The sequence below is a fragment of the Amphiprion ocellaris genome, chromosome 20, assembly GCF_022539595.1.
Source record: "Amphiprion ocellaris isolate individual 3 ecotype Okinawa chromosome 20, ASM2253959v1, whole genome shotgun sequence".
Classification (NCBI taxonomy): Eukaryota; Metazoa; Chordata; class Actinopteri; family Pomacentridae; genus Amphiprion; species Amphiprion ocellaris.
The window spans coordinates 15,794,531-15,814,012 of NC_072785.1; the positions used below are offsets into that span (position 1 = coordinate 15,794,531).

The 19,482-nt window shown below is 41.2% G+C and overlaps 1 protein-coding gene across 1 annotated transcript; it reads left to right on the forward strand.

Annotated features, from left to right (window-relative positions):
* Positions 1-749: 749 nt before the first annotated feature.
* peli2 (pellino E3 ubiquitin protein ligase family member 2) lies at positions 750-13,646 on the forward strand. Its single transcript, XM_023293710.3, has 6 exons — positions 750-1,054; positions 6,445-6,574; positions 8,832-8,933; positions 9,932-10,129; positions 10,349-10,537; positions 10,681-13,646. The coding sequence occupies exons 1-6, from the start codon at positions 978-980 to the stop codon at positions 11,257-11,259; spliced, it is 1,275 nt and encodes a 424-aa protein (XP_023149478.1). The 5' UTR covers positions 750-977; the 3' UTR covers positions 11,260-13,646.
* The last annotated feature ends 5,836 nt before the right edge of the window (positions 13,647-19,482 follow it).

Genomic DNA, 19,482 nt, shown 5'->3' on the forward strand with positions numbered 1-19,482 from the left:
AGTAATCTGAAAATTAAACTTCCAGGCATGCAGATAAATAGTGATGTCGTTAGGTTGCATAATCGATCACACAGCCAACTGCAATAAAGTCATAATGAAATAAACCACTCTGAAGAGCCCACAGGGCCACCAACAAAATGAGCAAATCTGATTTCACCGTCTTTTCACTGCCTGTGTGTTATCTCAGTCAGGAATTGTAGCAGGAGGGTTTTTTTTCTGCATGTTTCCCAGTATTACTGCTCCATCTTCAGTAGCCTCACTCAGAACTGTGTAAGTTTAGATATTTCCATACGAATAAAACCATGTGATCCATAGGACATTTTAGTAAAACAGAAGGGACTCCTGTAATATGCATATTAGGAAGATTGTATCAAGATAAGAATTATAATAGTGTTATTCTTGTGATACGTATGAAACTGGAAACTTTGCAAACCTGTCAGAAAAAGTATGATCCCTTTAAGAATTCCCAGATTGTACTCTTTGTTTACATAACACAAGGTGCGAACCATGGAGACTGTGGGGTGGTAAAAATAGGGACTGTTGCATTTGTGGGTCTACTGCTGTGTTTTATCATAAATCAGTTAAACGGAAATGTGTTTTTGTGGTAATTTTAATTACTTTGAGTAAGTGTATATGCAGTTTTTGGCTAGAAATGCTGGTTTGAACACAGCGCGGATAAAGAGCCCCCCCTACACAAAGTAAAGAAGCAGCGAGTGGTACATTCCGGCCCTGCTCCTCGCTGTTTTTGTATCTGCTTTAGAGCGGATTCAACCGCCAAGTAAGTTACGTTTTGCTATGTCACGCTGAGGAAGTTTGAGACCAGTTTATTTATAGAAAACTGGATTTGTGTGGGCACAGACACACAAGCTGCCGCGTATGTGATCTGAAATGAGCGCAGGTCGTTGTTTTTGACGGGAACTCTCGTTATTTCGTGCGCCGTTGGTATTACTGTACAGCTAAGTGAAGCCCGAAGCCTCATGTTTTCGTCAAGCCAAGAGGAGCACTGCGCCCCGTCCAAAGACCCAGTCAAGTACGGAGAGCTGGTGGTACTGGGGTAAGTTCAGACTTATTTTCGAGTCATTTCTCCTTCAAAAGTGAACGTGAAAGAGAGTATTTACATCCAGGCTTCAGGAGAGGACACTCGAGCAGCTAACTCAGCAGTTTCTGGAAGTTTCCTTAAAATAAGCCTGAAGTTAACGATTGAATTTACTCTTATGTAAGGCTAGCTTGTACTTGTACACAGGCGACATTAGATGTATTCAGGGAAAGAGCCCAGTTTAGAAACCGAGGAGCTCACGTTACTCCACAAATTTAGACACGTGCGCAGTCACAAATGTGTACATTGTCGTTTTGTGGACTTTGGTGGCGACGTTTCATTCCCAGATAACCGGGGGATAAAAAACCACAATCACCACATCTGCACACATCAGCCCCCATCAAATGGATTCGTCCGGGACAACTTTAGTAATGAAATGAATCTCACTCAGCAGCTCTGGCCAAAGAGCTCCTGCCCACCTTAAAGTTGGATTCATGGGGTTTTAGGAATTCGGAAGTAGTGATGGTCCCCTCCCCCAGCCCCCAGGGTTCTTCCCTTTTTTCAGTGCTATCAGTGGCTCAGGCTGCTCATGTGATATTTTTTAGGATCCAAATACTATCCTGTAGTTTATTGTTGCAGTAAACAGTCCAAAATCACACACTGTGCCCATCCCAGCACAAGAAGTTCATTTCCTAATGATCAGGTAGGGCCTTTTAAGTGTTAGTAGCATCTGCTTAGGAGTCAGGGGTATGAATTAAATCCTCTATGGTGATATATAGAGTTTTATGTATGTATACTGTGCTATAATACATTTTCTGGGAAAAAAAAGGAGCAACGTTTTTAAAGATACAGCTACCAAACAGTTTGTTCTTTTTAGTCAAAACAATATTATTTGTATCCTTGCCCACAAAGTCAAGTCCCACTAAAAGTCAGGAGACAGATGATATTGTAAGCTTTCTTAAGACATATTTGTGTGATCTTTAAATTAGAGCAGCAGTGGTCAATCGATTAGTTGTCGCTATTAAAGTAATTGCCAACTATTTTGGTAATCAATTAGTTTCAGTAATTTTTTGAGAGGAAAAGTCAAAATTCAATAAGATTGTCTGGTTTCTTTACTCCTCTATGCCAGTAAACTAAATATCCTTGGATTATGGACTAAATGAGACATTTGAGGATGTCATCTTTGGCTTAGGGAAACACTGATTTACATTTTCCACCATTTTATGACATTTTACCGACCAAACAACTAATTGACAAATCAAGAGAATTATCACTGCATTAATTCTTAATAAAGACAATCATTACTTGCGGCCCTACTCCTGGTATACTGTGTATTGTCGCATTGCCGTACAGCAGTCATTTCCAAACTTTCTCTGGTGTCTTTGCTCATTTATGAAAATAAGCTGAATATCTTTGGATTGTGGACAAAATAAGACATTTAAGGATGTCATCTTGAGCTTTGGGAAACACTGATTAACATTTTTCACCATTTTCTGACATTTTACAGAACAAACAGCAAATAATTGAAAGAGGAAATAATCGACATATTAATTCTCAATAAAAATAATCGTTGGTTGCTATATATTGTCACATTGCCCTGTGGTCGTCATTTCCAAACTCTTTGTGGATACAGTTTTCTTTCATAGGCTATTTAGTCAAGATACCTTTTTATAAGATAGTGATTGCAATGTGAACACTTACTTATTTCTATCTCTGTATTCCTTTGGTTATATCAGTAAATTTGGCAATACTTGACGCAGATTTTTAATATTTTATGTTAAAATACCATTCGAATCTTGATGTGTGAACTGAAGCCAGTAATTTTTTACTGGACTGGTATAAAGCCCACAGTAGCCAAACAAAATGTATCAGTGGCACAGAGTATTGAAAACTGAACTGCTTGATTATTCACGTGGTTAATAAACTGGTAAAAATTGCCATTCCAATTTTATGAAAACCAGAATGACATCTTGAGATTACTTGTTTCCTCGACCAACATTCAAATATGCACTCATTTTATGGTTATATAAAACATGGAGAAAAAGAAAATCATAACTGATAATCAAGATTATTTAGCATTTTTGCAGCAAATATGGCTTAAATTATCAATCACAGTGGTTGTTGGAATAGATGCAGCTAAATTTTTTAGATGGATCTTGATCACAACTTTTCAAACTTTAATTTATTAAAGCAAATTTCTTGTATTGTGTTTACAGCACTTAGTGTATGTTTTTAATTATTTTGTGGAAAACCAGATCTTGTTGAGAGAAACGCACCTATTCTTCTTCAACAGTTTAGACGCTGATGCGCGAACTATCAAATTGGCACATGTATTGCAAAATTTCAGACACTACCCATGTGTAATGTGATTTAAAAAAATCGAGCAGTTATTGTGGCAGTAGTGTATACATGTCTCATCTTGTCACGGACTAAAGCTGGTGTGGCTTTTTCCATGTTTATGTCAGACGTTATTTCAAAACCACGACAGTGTTTTTCCAGGATTCGTTCAGCAGAAATTGCATCATTCTAAACTATTTTATTTACATTGAACTGTCCTAGTTTACATCTGCCTCAGACGGTGGAAAACACATGCTGTTATCAGTGACTGGACTTTGGCCAGTACTTCAACACACTTGAAAGTTAATAAAACTCATAATCAACATTTATGGGGTTTTGTGCTGTGTGAATTTAATTTCTACAGCTTTTGTTTAAAGCACGTGAAATGAGATGCTAATGAATGGTATACGCAGAGAGTAGAGTGTGGTTTTGTCTCCTGCTCTCCACCCATACACTCAGTCATACTGCTTTTTGTAAAGGACAAAAAGTGCTGACTGCTTATTACCCCAGGCTGAGCATGTGGCATGTTTGAAGCTGATACTTTTGTTCTACCCCTTGACATAAAGACACATATGTGAATCAGATGTGACGGGTGTATAATCGCTGCCATGACATCACATCCCATTGATAAAACCGATGGTAGACAAGATAGCTGACAGCATGGAACAAAGCTTGTTTGAGCAGCAGTTCCCTCAGTGGTTTGTTGCCATGACCGTGGTGGCTCTTATTACTTGCATGGCTGCCCCATCTCTGCCAGGGCGGATTGACTTGGTGCTGGTCAGTGAAAGGAGGAAGGGTGAGGGGGGCTGCATGGGTATCCTGGGACTGAAAGGATGGATTGATCAGGACTCAGCGTTTGCCTCTCCTCAGCTTCCTCTGTCCATTATGGCTGGGAGACTAGGCCTATTGATTGAACTTTTCACAGCTCACCATAAAGAACTGCTCGGGAAAGGAAGTGTACAAATCAACGTCAGGACATCTTTGGTACAGACTGTTAAGATGTGATGCCTCTTTTTTTTTTTTTTTAAGAAATATCATTCATATGAGAAGAAGGGCTTTCCTTATCTGTCTATTGATGATATGCTACTGCTATACAGTTTAGATTGACTAGTCTGAAGCACTTTAAGGCTATAGCAGTGTCATCTGATCTTTGTGCCATCTTCTGTGACCCCTACAGACCACCCTTGCCTCCCTGTCATGTTAATGAATGTTACAACTACTCAGCATATCTCCTCCTCATTCTGTGAACACTAGCCTTTCATGTTAGCATAAGAGGTAGGAGGTGCTGTTGGCTCCTTACTGCAACCCTGGAGGATAGGTGATATGCCAGTCTTCTAATCCCGGCTCCTAAGTATTGGAAGGTAAATCCGCTGTCTGTCTGGCACAGGTCAAAAGGGAAAGCGATCACAATTAGCTGGAGCACAGCTTTAAAGAGCCTGTCCTAGCTAATGTGACGGTGGCAGTTCCTGGATGACAGAATATTGTTTCTTAATGTAATGATGAATAATTGAAAGCCTGCACAGCATTTCTTACAGAGCTAGGATTATTTTCTGCAGTTACAATTCATCATGGGGAAAATGCTAAGCTGCATGTCATCTGATTGTGTGCTTTATGTGAGACATTCAGGTGCAGGTAGCCAGCTGATAGGCCCCCTCAGCTGAATAGATATCTGAACAATATGTAGGCCTCTCTGGTCTTTATTTAGGTGGGGAGTTTCTAGGACATGTCTAGTGAAACTGGAGTATAGAGTAGTCACACTGTGAAATTAGCTTGAAAAATGTGTTCATCAATAACTCTCTTACATATGGATTTTCTTAGGAATTTAGACAACATCATCAATACATTTACAATATCTGATTTATAAACACTGTAGGAACAAACTGAGCCTTTTCTTTTATTTTTGTCTGCCTTCCAGCTAATGGCTTTACAGAATACTCGAAACATTTTTCAGCACTAACACAGTTCCCTGCCTGCAATCATTTTGTTATTTTGCTCTTCATTTCTATCAGTGCATGAGTTACAGTTTGTCCACAGAATCATCCAGTGCCTCTCTAGCTCTCTGTGGGTGGCTTGTCCACCAGGCCAGCTTTGTGCACTGTGCTGACTGGGACCATGTGTTTCCTTGCCTGACCAGCCGTGTGGAGACATGAGACAGGTGGACTAGCTTGGGAGGGAGGTAGGGAGGAGCAGAAGGAGGCTCTGTTGCTTTTGTGTTGAAACAAAGAGCAGAAATGTCAGATTAGGTAGTGGTTGGTAGAATCCGTTCCCTCAGGTGCGCTGGTATGCAAACTCGAGGCTTTAAATATGAATATTTCTGTGGTTCATAGTGTGTCTTCAGCACACTGTGGTTACATGTGAATGTGTGACAGAAGGTCTGTGTGTTGGATGGGAGTAGAGCATGGGGTGTCCCAGCTGTAGGAACCAGCTGGTGGATAGAGAGAGGACCAGTCCTACCGGAAGGGACTTCTCCATTCACAAGGAGCAGCCTAGGCTAGGTGCCTCACAGCAGACTGGAGGGCAGAAGTGGAATCTGGTATTAAGTGATTTGGACAATGTATGCTTGTCTGGTTGCGCAGAGGCTTTGAAATTCAGATCGTACAGCTTTCTGTATCGGTATATAAAATTCTGCTGTTAGAAAAACTGTTTCAGTGATGCGAGCCAGTTCTCCACCCAGACCGTGTTCCCAAAGTGGTAGCAAACCTGACGTGCATCTTAAAATGTGCTCCTGCCTGGGACACAGAGCAAAAGAACAGCTGTAGTTTACACAGAGCTAGCTCACCAAAATCACCAGCACCAGAGAGCATTATGTAATAAGAGACATTATCCAAGGTAACGCTTAGATTACTAATAGCTTGTATTAGATTGCCAGTGATGTAATGCGTGGCAAAGCTCCTTTTCAAAACACATGAATGTTTCTAATTCCCCATGTTTACTTGTTACATGATTATAAGAATTTCTCCTGTAAATCTCATTAGACATATCTTTGTGCTGCTACGAAAACTTTGCGTTTTTCATACAGAAAAATTAACTGTGAATTTGCTGTCTCTCCACCTCACCCCCTTCTGTGACAGGTACAATGGCTCTCTGCCCAATGGAGATCGGGGTAGACGGAAAAGCAGATTTGCGCTATACAGGAGGACCAAAGCCAATGGTGTTAAGCCAAGCACTGTGCACATCCTCAACACACCCCAGGCCAGCAAGGTACAGAACAAAGGATGAATTAGCGATTTAATGAACAGATTCTCACTGGGACTGAAAAACAGTCTGTTCGTCTTTTGATGTGTGTTTTAGACAAATGTGTAAAGCAGCATGCTGAGACAGAGGGAAATGAACATTTGTTTCTATGTACATAGATTGATTTGAATGTGGGAAGTTGATCTGCGTTAGATTCATATTATTCACAAAAGAATGAAGGGAGTGGAATCACAGCTAAAGGAAGAAAAAAGTGATGAAGAACTCACTTTTTTCAGAGCAGCAGAATGGCGTTAGTGATTTCAGTAGCTTGTGGAGCGTGCAGTATAACACTTTACATTATTGTTGGCAGACCTTAATGTTGACCTTTCCACTACAATGACTGCAGTTCCTAGCTGGGCCTCATCACTTCTCTTTGCTCCAGAGCGCCTGCCAGAAAATGCCATATCCAGTATAACATGTTTGCCTTCCTGCATTCCTGCCTCTGGGTCCCAGGCAAAACTGCTAAACAAGACAGAGGAGCTGCTTACCTCTGCACCATTTAGAGGCCAATATTTCAGACATTTATTGGGAGTTTAGCTCCCTGGCTGAAGGCCCTCCGGTTCAGGTTACTATCACCTTGTGGAACTTGACTCCAGATATCTGCTTGGAGGTTTTTCTGTGACAGAGGCCTTTTCATGGTGGAGTGTGTGCATTCCTAGTTTGAACTGCAGTGCACAATGAAATAAATGTTTGTGCTGCTTCACACAGCAAGCTGTTGGTCAGACAGTTTGAAAAATCGTTGGACATGGCTGTTTTTTACTGCACAGAGCAACGAGTGCCATTTAAAGAATTATTCACAGGCTGTTTCAGCGATGGGAACTGCTGTGACCTTTTTCCCCTTTCACCACCATGTCCCTCTCTGCCACCCTGTTACCAGGCCTGGGATGGAGGGAGGTGAACTCAGGAGGAAGCTGTCGCAGTAGGCCAACCCTCCACTCCCAGTTGCACATGATCAAAAATAGCCATTCCTTAAGCGACAAGCAGGCTAGTGAACTTGATTTGAAGAGAGGAAGATTGAATATTTAAATCACCAAAATGAAATGAGCCTTTTTTACACCAGTCCCCAACCCACTCTTGCTCCCTCACAGTGCACCATACGAATGAGCTGAGTGCGCCGTGGCTAGCAGGGAAAGCTCACGTGTCTGTGCACACGCTGGTGTTCATGACAGATAATGAGGAGCTCCCATGATGCCACTGCCAGCTATTCCGATTCCAAACATTTTAATATCGACTCCTTCAACTCAAGGAGGTGGGGGGGGGTATTTTGCGGGGGGTGGTGTTTATAAAAAAATATTTTTTCTGTTAGGCGTGTGTGTGAACTTCTTTTAGCCATTGAACAGGTGGGCCACCATTTGTTTGTAGCAGCGCTGTCGAGACAAGACTGCATGTGATGATGACATTTGTCCCCGTCTGTCTCTGATATTACAGCAGAGTGTGGCAGCTCTGATGACCCACTTTCTCTCTCCCACTTTCCCTCTTACACGTGACGAAGAGGAGGGGGATGTTTGGGAAATGGAATTTGCAGATTAGAGCAGGATGATAGTGGCATGTGGTAAAGCGTTGATGAGAGCTGGGCCTGGGCTTTAACAGAGCCTTCCTCTCTACACTGACTGAGGATGTTCAGCTGGTAGATGAGCCTGTGTTAACTGAGGCCAGTGGGCAGTTTTATGGTCACTGTCATGGGAGTGTGACTTTACACGCTCTTCTCTGTTCCTCTTCCAGAAATTCCTACCGCAGATCTTGGGTTTTAGGTAACATGATGAAGAAATTATGCAATAAGACAGATTAGCTTTGTGTGAGCTGTTAAAAAAAAAAAAAAAAAAAAAGAAAAGAAACAGAGTAACAATCCTGTTCAGTTATTTTTGTTGAAAATAACATGGCCAAAATCAGGACATGCGTATTTTTTTCCCACATGACTCATCAATTGAGTACCATGTGTTTTAATAATGGGGTTTATTTGGCACTGGTCTTTAATTTAACCTCACCAACAAGGCAGCCACTTTTGAATGTAGTTCCTGTTTGTGAACCTTTGGCACTCTCAGATCCGGTGTTAAAACCACAAACCAAGACATCAAAGGTTTTCTCCTGACTTTGCTAAAATAATAAAACGCTGCTTTGTTGTTGCGTGCCTGTACTTCAACCGTTAAAGATATGCTTTTGTTGTGTTCAATTATGGGCTCACAGCTTATGATATGTTATTAATAAGCTGTTTGTTGCATTTCAGGCCGTGAACTGTAAAGGCCAACACAGCATCTCCTACACACTGTCCAGAAACCAGACGGTAGTGGTGGAGTACAGCCATGATAAAGACACAGACATGTTTCAGGTAAAGAAAAATCTGTTCACTGCCAGCTGTTTGAATGACCCGTTAGACCTATACATTTGATGAATACTGCTACAAACAATAACATTCATTACTGATCCAGAACTGAAGGGGATGCTTGTTTTAGTGCACTTCATAGTCAAAACAGCAATGGGAAAGAAAATGATTAAAACCTCATATTTGAGGAGCTTTAACTGGTAAATATTTGCATTTTTTTCTTGAAAAATGACTGGAAAATGATGAGATAATCAAGATAGGTGACGTTTTATTCTCTGTTGATACACTAATGGTTTAATTGATTGAACTTTAGCGGTTAATAAAGAATACCAGCAGCTAATGCCTTCAAAGTCTGTGCACATTGCTTTCTCTTCCTAAACCTTACGGTAGACCAGGGAGTGCATGTGCCCATGTATGCACTGTCAACTGTTCTGTCTGTAGCATTAATCTGAATGCTCAGCAGGGTGATGATGAAGGGGGGAAGTTAGCAGTGCAGACACGTGTTTCACATTCAGCCCAGCATTGTGTCCCTGTGTGTTTTAACAACACTGGAATAACAGAGACAGTTAAGATAGGGAAACCATTCAAAAACGGTCTTCAGGGCAGGAATCTGGGGAAAAAATGAGGAAATGAAAGAGGAAATGCTTATTTTTACCTCTGTTTGTTCAGCTTGAGAACTGTCTTTTAGTGTTGGAGTTTGTGGTCTTCTTAAAACAAAGCTTATTAATACATATACATATTAAAAGTGTACTAACTGCTAACTAAAATGTGTAAAGTCTCTGCATTTTTGACCACACACAGAGCAACATGATTTTGATTTTGTGCACTGTCATTAAAATGTCAAGCTGCCACAAACTGGTGAAAGCTCAGCTTCCAGTGTGTCGAACAGTTCAAATGTCTGCGGGGAATTAATAAGTCTCTTCATCTATACCAGTGTGTTGACAAGAGATTGCAAGAAACTGATTAACAATATTATAATGATTAATTACTACATTGTTTTGTAGATTGGGCGTTCCACTGAGAGTCCTATAGACTTTGTGGTCACTGACACAATAGCAGGAGGCCAAGAAGGAGAGGAGACTCCAATCACACAGAGCACCATTTCCCGTTTTGCCTGCCGAGTTGTCTGTGAGCGTAACCCGCCCTACACCGCTCGCATCTATGCAGCTGGGTTTGACTCTTCCAAAAACATCTTCCTTGGGGTAATTACTAGTTAGTGTACCATGGTGGTTATACAGTATCTCTTTTTATACTGCTTTTTGAAATGTGAGATTATATGTCTAGGTTCTAATGCTTTTATCTATAATTTGTAACCAGATAAAGGAATGAACTTTTTTTTTCATATGCAGCGTTATGTAAAAAGTGGAATGCCACACAGAACATCAGTTTGCGTCATCATCTGTGCTCTGTCTCCCCTTCAGGAAAAAGCTGCTAAATGGAAAAACCCTGATGGTCACATGGACGGCCTGACAACCAATGGTGTGCTGGTAATGCACCCTAAGGGTGGGTTCACGGAAGAGTCGAAGCCCGGCGTGTGGAGAGAGATCTCTGTTTGTGGGGATGTTTACACGCTGAGAGAGACTCGCTCAGCACAGACCCCCGGCAAACTGGTCAGTATCTTCAGATATCACTGCGGTATGATAGAAGCACTGCAGAGCATTAAGCAGACGTTTCATTGACAAATAGAATGTGGCAATTTTTTTATCTTGGATATGTGGAACTAAATCTGTGTCGCCTATATCACCCTCCTCAGGTGGAGAATGAGAGTAATATCCTGCAGGACGGCTCCCTGGTGGATCTATGTGGAGCTACTTTGCTGTGGCGCACTGCAGAAGGCCTCTTCCACACTCCCACCCAAAAGCACCTAGAGGCTCTCAGGCAGGAGATCAACGCAGCACGGCCCCAGTGCCCCGTCGGTCTCAACACCCTTGCCTTCCCCAGCATGCAACGCAGCCGCGCCCTCTCATCCCTGGAGGACAAGCAGCCGTGGGTCTACTTGGCGTGTGGCCATGTACATGGATACCACAACTGGGGCCACCGGTCAGAGCAGGAGCCCAACACTCAGCGAGAGTGTCCCATGTGCCGGGTGGTGGGGCCCTACGTTCCACTGTGGTTAGGCTGTGAACCGGCCTTCTACGTGGACACAGGTGCGCCCACACATGCCTTTGTGCCATGTGGACACGTTTGCTCGGAGAAGTCGGTCAAGTACTGGGCAGAGATCCCTCTGCCCCACGGCACCCATGCCTTCCACGCCGCCTGCCCCTTCTGTGCCACCCAGCTCAGCCTCACTCAGGGCTGTTCCAAGCTAATCTTCCAGGGCCCAGTGGACTGAGCTGGAGGGTCCTGCTCTGGCAGAGGAGATTAAACAGGAAGGCCAACATGCTGTGAAACTGTTCAGATTATTTTGTGCTTTCTTTTGTTCATGTAAGCCAGCTGTGGAAAGGAGCAAGTCTTTTCTCTTTTCTTCTGGTCATATACTGTGGATTCTGCACAACAGAGAGCCATTACAGATTGTTCAGGGCCTTTTGTGGCTGTTTGAATGGCCGCTGTGGGATACAGAGATGTGGAGCGCATTGGACCACAAATGCATGGCTCCTCCAGAATGAAATACTGTTTTAGCTGTCCTGCCAACCGACCACTTTAGACAAGGCTCCAGCACTGGGCTGTTTAAACTACAATGCCTGCTGGTTTTCCATCAGATGGCTGTAAAAATAAGGTTGCAGAAGGAATGGACTGATTTTACTCATGAGTCAGACTGAACCAAACAACAGTGAGCAGGTGTAGTCAGGTCTGCTGGGAAACAAAAAGGGGGCAGGGTTTATAGTTGAGTGCCTGGTGGGGCTGAGACAAAGTTTTTACGGAGCCAGACAGCTGGACTGTTGGCTGGGAGAAAAGCCAGGAGAAACTTGGGGGTTTAATGGCTAACTAGTTAAATGGTCCCCAATGGCCTCTTGGCCCGTAACCTATAATGGCATCCAAATCATGTAGCTCTCTGGAGGTGGCTTCCATTTGCAGAACAAACTTTGAGGGAGGGGAAAAAGACTTTTCATGTACAGAAATCTAATCCAGTGCCTCAAATCCCATTGAATTATGGGAATATTTTTCATAGATGACAGAAGATATTTTGTTGAAGGTAAAGAGAGAGATAGTTTTGCATACAGAAGACACAAGGAGATGACAACCCCCGTGGATTTAGACTCGAGGTATTTTACTACACTGAGGCCCTTGTACTGTTTTGTAATGCAAATGTTAATATATTTTTCTCCTGCATATATAATGTGTGTACGAATGCTTGAGTGTATGCGTGCGTGAGTGATTGTGTGTGTGGGTTGGACTGTGTGGGTGCCCTTGGGCTGTTTAAATCGCCCTGCATCATTTCACCCCCAATCCCCTTTCTATGATCTCACCCACCACCCAAAACGCTACCAGAGAGAACACAGGAATTAAAACAAGGTCGCAGGGTTTTTACAATGAATGTACTGAAACACATTGACTCTCTTCGCTTGGTGGTGCTCCACTTAGACAGCTCGCTTTCTCAATGGCTGCGCTGTTGCGGGTGAGGCCTGTTTGCAGTTAAAAGCAGCATTGAAACTGTAAAAACCACATGCATCAGCTACACCTGCTTGCTAGCTAGCTGCGTCCCTGCCCCACACACATGTACTGTATTCAATCTACACTGTTGTTAGCTTTATCCCGTGCTGGGTCTGATCCAATGATTTGTACGCTGTCAAACCTGGGCACAGTCTCAGCAGCATCCAGAGATTATACCAAATATATGGAGGAGCTGTTTTCTCGCCACATGCAAGATGTAACGGCCACTCTTTCTCCAATCCAAAGTGTTTCTGTAAACAATCCCAAACCCAAACTGCTGCTATGGTGGAATGTTGACAGCTCTGGATTACAGTCAGGGCTGTTCAGTCGCTCCACGAGAACAATGATATTATCACACTCCATGCCAAATTTGGTAAGTTCTATTGTGTGTGGATGAGTCAAGTTGTTCAAAACAAAGTAGCAGATGAATTGAAACTAAAGAATCTGGGACGAATCTGTGCATTCTTCTGTGATGTTCGCTCACCAGACTGTGCCCATATGTAGAGTATAGTCAAAGGCTTCAATTCTGCCTCTAACTTGTCGAATATAGTAGTGAGGATTAAAATTATGAGATATTGAGGGTGACGTTCTCTTTATAGCGTTTAAATGTTCTTCCAGGCTGTATTGTGATTTATAAAACTCAAAACGCAAAATCCACCTTGATTAAGGGCTCCCAGACGCCACAGAAAAATGATGTGGTTTTAACAGCAGCGGTGGACTCCTGGGATATTTTTCTTTTTGGTTCCTTCCTAAGAGAAACATACTTAGCATTCTTAAAAATGTCAGCAGCATTACACTTCTCTCCTACCACAGAGCATTTCTAAATCGCTGGACTTCTGCACATTTTATGTAACTGCCATGCAGGGTTGAGCCACATACTGTAGAGTAGCATTCCCTCCTAACACTTTCAGCTCAAACACTGTGCCCATTGCTTAAGACCGTGTTCTGTAACAGCTGCAGAGTAGCTGCCTCAAACATTCCTCCTCGGTAAACATGGGTGGGGCCCGCAGTTCACCCAAGGGCTTGTTCTATGAGTTTGTCTCCTACAGGAACTCTGTACACAAGCCATAGAACGCACTGATGCTCCCAATGCCTCCTTTGCAAAGAATAAAATATTTTTTAAAAATACGCTACACTGAGTTGGATTTCTCTCTTTGACCGTCAGTTCATATCTCATACTTGTGGGTAATGTTCGGGGATCCACTGATTTAAAGAGTGTATGCACTTGATGAGGATTTGTTGGCTTTTCTTGCTTTGAACTCCAGATGTCTCAGCTGTGTTCACACAACCAACATAGCAGCAATGTTTAATCACAGTTACATATGTGTTTCATCATTCCTCTGTATGAGCATTTCCCTGCTATCTTGGTTGCCAAAATGGCTCTGAGTTTTGATAACTCTATCAGTTTGGGGTTTTTTTAGATAAGGAAAGAATTTTCTTGAAGTCTGTTTTACTCACATTTTCTGTTCTATCTTATCAGCCTCATCTTAATATTTACCATAGAGAATGACTGCATGAGAAACACCCCTTGTCTTCAGTGTAGTTTCCCTCTGAAGCCACAGGAGGGCACTATTTCCTCAACAATAGAGCTGTTGGCACTCTGCCCATCAAGCCGCTGAGCCTGCGGCATCCAATGGCTAAAAAAAGGGGCCAAAGAAATGAAAGTTTGATGTTTATTATGAAAAAGACTCCGTATAAATACATCACAACTACATGTGAAACAGGAGAAATTGAATTATCTAAATTGGCATGCCTATAGATGACTGGAAATCTCTTGTACGTGCAATTAGGCGTCCAGAGGAGATGTATGTAGTCTATATATTTAACATTTTTACTGATTAATCTTTTACATTACATATGTCTTTGCATTTACAGTCAAATTAATTACAGTGTTCTTTTATTTCCTATCTAAATCCTGCCATGGTGCGTACAAATTTCCTGGAAGATATGCACATATGCACAGTTGTGAGCAATTTTTAGCTTTTATTTTTATGTGCATGCAGAAAAAAATATTGTATGACGATGATGACATTTTCCATCATTCGCATGTGACTTCATCTTCTCTATAATAAGGGCGCATGAAAGGGATTTAAATACATAACATGTCAGTTAGGCACTGGGAGAGGAATGGAGCTGTGGGATGCCATGCTTCCTAATTAACATTTCTGCAGTAGATGTGAAATGGGTTCATATGTCTGCACACTTGCCTGTTTTTCTGAATGACAGAAGAGACACTGAAGGTGACAGCATGCTAATTTTGAGATCACTTGGTGGCTCCCCTGCCTTAAGCAGGGCAGGGTTATGCAAATAAAGTGGAATGATACTTTTTTTTTTTTGAACCAGTTACCTGGATGAGAACGTAAGGTTCATGTACAGCACTGATGCTGCTCTTTATAATAAATTTACAGAAACCATGTTTCTCCCATCATCACCTTTAGAATCCTAATTAACTTCTGTCACAACCACAGAATGTAACTTCATTGGATCATATTTGAGATGCATAATAATGGTAATAACAATTTCCTGTTTGAATAAATAACAAACATAATGGCTGACCAACTCAAAGCTCATTTTTACAGGATAAAATTATGTGTCTTAATCAGAATATATCTAGAAAATGGCATATGAGACACACACTACCGTTCAAAAGTTTGGGATCACTTAGAAATGTCCTTATTTTTTATAGAAAAGCATTTTTTTTCAATGAAGATAACATTAAATAAATCATAAATACAGTGTAGACTTTGTTAAAGTGGTAAATGACTATTCTAGCTGGAAACAGCTGATTTTTAATGGAATATCTACATAGGGGTACAGAGGAACATTTCCAGCAACCATCACTCCTGTGTTCTAATGCTACATTGTGTTAGCTAATGGTGCTGAAAGGCTAATTGATGATTAGAAAACCATTGTGCAGTTATGTTAGCACATGAATAAAAGTGTGAGTTTTCATGGAGAACATGAAAATGTCTGGGTGACCCCGATCTTTTGAACAGTGGTGTATGTGTGACCTTAGGCCTGAATATTTGCTTGTAGAAAAAGTGATGTATTGAGAAATTATTACTCGATTACTATATACTAAATTAAATTTTTAATTTAATACTTCATTCAAAGTGTACAACAAAAAGAGCTAAATTAAAATAACCAAAAACAAAGCAGGAAAAGCAGAAATATTATGTCTTTTACTTTCTGCAGACTCAATCAAAAATGCTGTAGCATCAGTGTTATAGATATTTTTCGTAAAATTGGGAAACCTCACTCCATAATGACAGAAAATATTTTTTAAATAGTCTTAAAAGGCTGAGTCGTACATTGTTTGGGGAGTGAACTGACCTTCATGCATGAAATTAGTGGAGTGTCCCTTTAAGGAGAAGTGTAAGAGGAGGAAACTGTTACTTGCATAGTGATAGTAGTGAAAAAGCTGTTGTTAGAAATGCAGTGACTTCAAAATGTTAGTGGTGCATTAGTCAAGCTGAGCCACAGGTTTTTATATAGCACACGTAAAAAAACAGACATAGAACCAAAGTGCTTTCCAATAGAGAAATGGGATTAACTTCACAAATTTAGCGGACTAATTTAAATAGTAACCTTACAATAATAAACATTATACAAAATTACCCATTACAACAGTTGGACGACTGCAACCATTTCAACACAAAATGGAAAACAGTGATAGGTTTGAATGAAATGAGCACCAGCTGTCTGTCACCCAGCTGTCAAATAGCAGCAGATTCCCTCCATCTAGCTCCAGCCTGGGTTTTATGTGTTTTCTTTGTGGCCCGTCTGCCCTGAGACCTGACATGTGAAATGCCACAGGTGGCTGCAGGCTGTGCGCCAAGCTACCAGCAGGACACCTTAGCTGGCAAGTTGAAGGCTGTGATATTTACCTCAATTACCCAGCATGCAACTGAAGCAAATTATATGCAGATCATCATCTGTAAATAAGAGATAGTGCTCTTCCCCTCATGTAAATGAAGTACCAGCACATACAACCCTCAGAAGCAAACACAAGACACATTTGTCTCCCTGGTTTTTTAATAGTAAACTTGGCAGTTGTCTTTTTTTAAAATCTGCTGGTAAATTGGGCTGCCACAGCAAGGTGGCATATAGTGGATGCTGTTGTTAATTCTTCACTATTTCTATCTTGTGAGGTTAGTTGCTCTTTGTTAAGGAGACTGATACCTGGCTTTATCCAGGCCCAAGGTCAAACACCTCACACTGGACCCTCACTTTTGATTCCTGCAATTTCAATTGTCAAACAAAATCATCAACCTTTTTGTTTTTTTGGATTTTCCTGCTTTAGCTTGCAGCCAGCTCTGTAGCAGCACACAATTCAAAGCTGTATGCAGTGCAGTTTGAAGAGGATTATGATTATATCAGGCCTATTTACTATTTCATGTGGCTCTTGATGATACTTTGTACTCAGCCTACTCAGCTTATTACTTTCTCAATGAATAACAAATGAGTTGTCAAATAAAAGGCAAATAAACACAGGCTAAAGAGAAGCTGATACAAATATTTTATTAGAACATATGCGTTGAAAATAGGTTTGGAAAATCAAGCATTAAATTCAAACATTAAACTGGGGCAGAGTTTGCCTCTTTGAGCACCTCTCGCCCTTTTTTCTCTCTTTCTTATGGAGGCACATGTGGCGTCTTGCCTACTCATCCAAACAAGAGGACAAATTACTTTAATTATGGAGTAATTGCAGAGTCTTGTGTTAATTAAATCTTTATCAGTTCAAGTAAGTGGATTGCTCCCACATGGAAACCATGCAGCGACGTGCTGTCTTGCTCTCCCCCCTCCTGCTCTGTCTAAATTTTCAGTCTGAGACCATCTTTTATTCACAGTCTCACCCGACTCTCCATCTCCCTCACCCCTGGGTCTCACACTGAAATGATTGGGATTAGCATGATTTGGGGAAGGGGGCTGTTTGACCAACTCTGTCAGTAGCCAGCTGTTTCTTTAAAATACCATAACAAACATGATAGCGGCGACGTGAGGGAGTGTCCTCCGCTGGAAAATGAGATACAAGATTTATCTTAGGTTCCTGGTGTTTGACAAAATTGAATCCTCTCATTTTAATTGCTCTCGACTAGGTGTGCTGCTGCAGGCGATGGAAACAGGAGCTCTGTGTGCTGTCCCTTGTTCTCTACAGACTATTATGCTCCATTGTGCAAAATGCCGATTATGATTTGCTTTATCCTTGTCATCTATCTTATTTAGGATCATTTAGGTAGCCACATGTTACAAAGGAACAGCAGTCTGCCCTGTTATTATGTGCGTTTGAGTCCCCTGCTTCTTGTAATGAGAACAGGATCACAGAGGAGAATTAATCTTTGAAGACTTACTCTCTGGTTCAAGTCCTCACTACACGTACATTTTAGACAAAATGGTGTTGTTATGTTCACTTCTATTAACCCAACATTTGAGGAATATTAACGCTTGGCATGTCTTGCAGCTTTCACTTCTGGTCAGTGTGCTTCATGAATTTCCTGAGTTAAAGGAGAGGGTCATAGTTTACCATAATATGAAGTCAAGAACTAAGTGAAGAATTAGGTAATACCACATTATTTCTCTAACCATACTACAATATTCGTTCATGTGTTAGTGGTGCCAGTAAAACAACATGATTTTGTTTCATAGCCTGCTATAGCTCGTCTGATACTGGATTTTTGAAGATTGTATTGATACTGATAATTTTTACGGTTTGTACAGAGAAAATTTTCAGGGATGGTCAGAAATGACACAAGGACCAACTGGTCAGATTTTGGCAGTGATGCGGCTTATAGTCTGGATTCACAGATTTGTTCAAGATTTCTGTATCATTGCGAGATAGCGGCATGCCGTCACTGTAACTATGACAACAAGTGAACACTACATCAGCTGCTTGTTAATGATCACATGATTGCGATCCTAATACAAATTGACCACTGCGGACTTATCAGGACTTATCCGTCGGAAATGATACAAGGAACAACTGATTAAATTGTCAATTCCCGCCACCCACTACATATTTAGGTCACGTAATTCGGTATCCATACATAACGTACACATGCATAACACACACGTGCGCAGCACAAGGCCATTTTGTTTGTGGATACATCTATATTAAATGGCTATATTCTATGGTGCTGTGATTTCTGCCACAATTTTTTAAAAAGATTTTATCTGTCGGAAATCATACAACAACTGAGCAGCCTTTGCAGACTACTGTGCTCTCTGAATGTTTTTCCTGTTGGATATGCTGTCTGATAGTAATTATTTTAAAGACCCCTTCCAGATGGTGAAAATCTTTTAAAAAATAGATCTTGTTCATGTTTTTAATTTGGTAGAAGAGATGTCATGAGCAAAATAAGCAGTCAGTGCCATGATTGTTTCCTCCCTGAAACTGTAGTGCACCAAATCTTTTGACAGTCCTAAAAACACTTTCATACATGACAAATCTAAAGAAACAATCCTGTCAACTTGGAGACTGCAGCTTTCTGTGTCATTATCCTTTTTCAGAATCAGCTCCTGGCTCATAGATCATGACTGAATTACAACAACCATTGTGTAGCGTGGGGTAGCTTTACATTGTATGAGCAGAGTCATAGCTGAGCTGGTGTGCTTGACCTGCAGCAAGCGGGGAGAGGGGGAGTGTAGCAAGGCAAGATCTGCATAAAAGTGCACCTTTAAGTGGAAGCAATGGTATAACGTTAGATTTTATTTTAACCACATAACCTGAACCACAAAACATGCCAGTAGTTTTTAAAAGGTGTGCCGTCTTCGTACAAATCTGCAAAATTACAAGATTTGACTTTGTGTTTTACCAGAAACACAGAAAAACATTTGAATTTTCCAATAGTTCCTGAACTAATCACACATGATATGCTGTTCTGTAATGGAAAATGAACTAAATTTCAGCTTAAAATCATTATAGTTCATCATTTTTACGTGTTAAATATGAACAGTGTGCACCAAA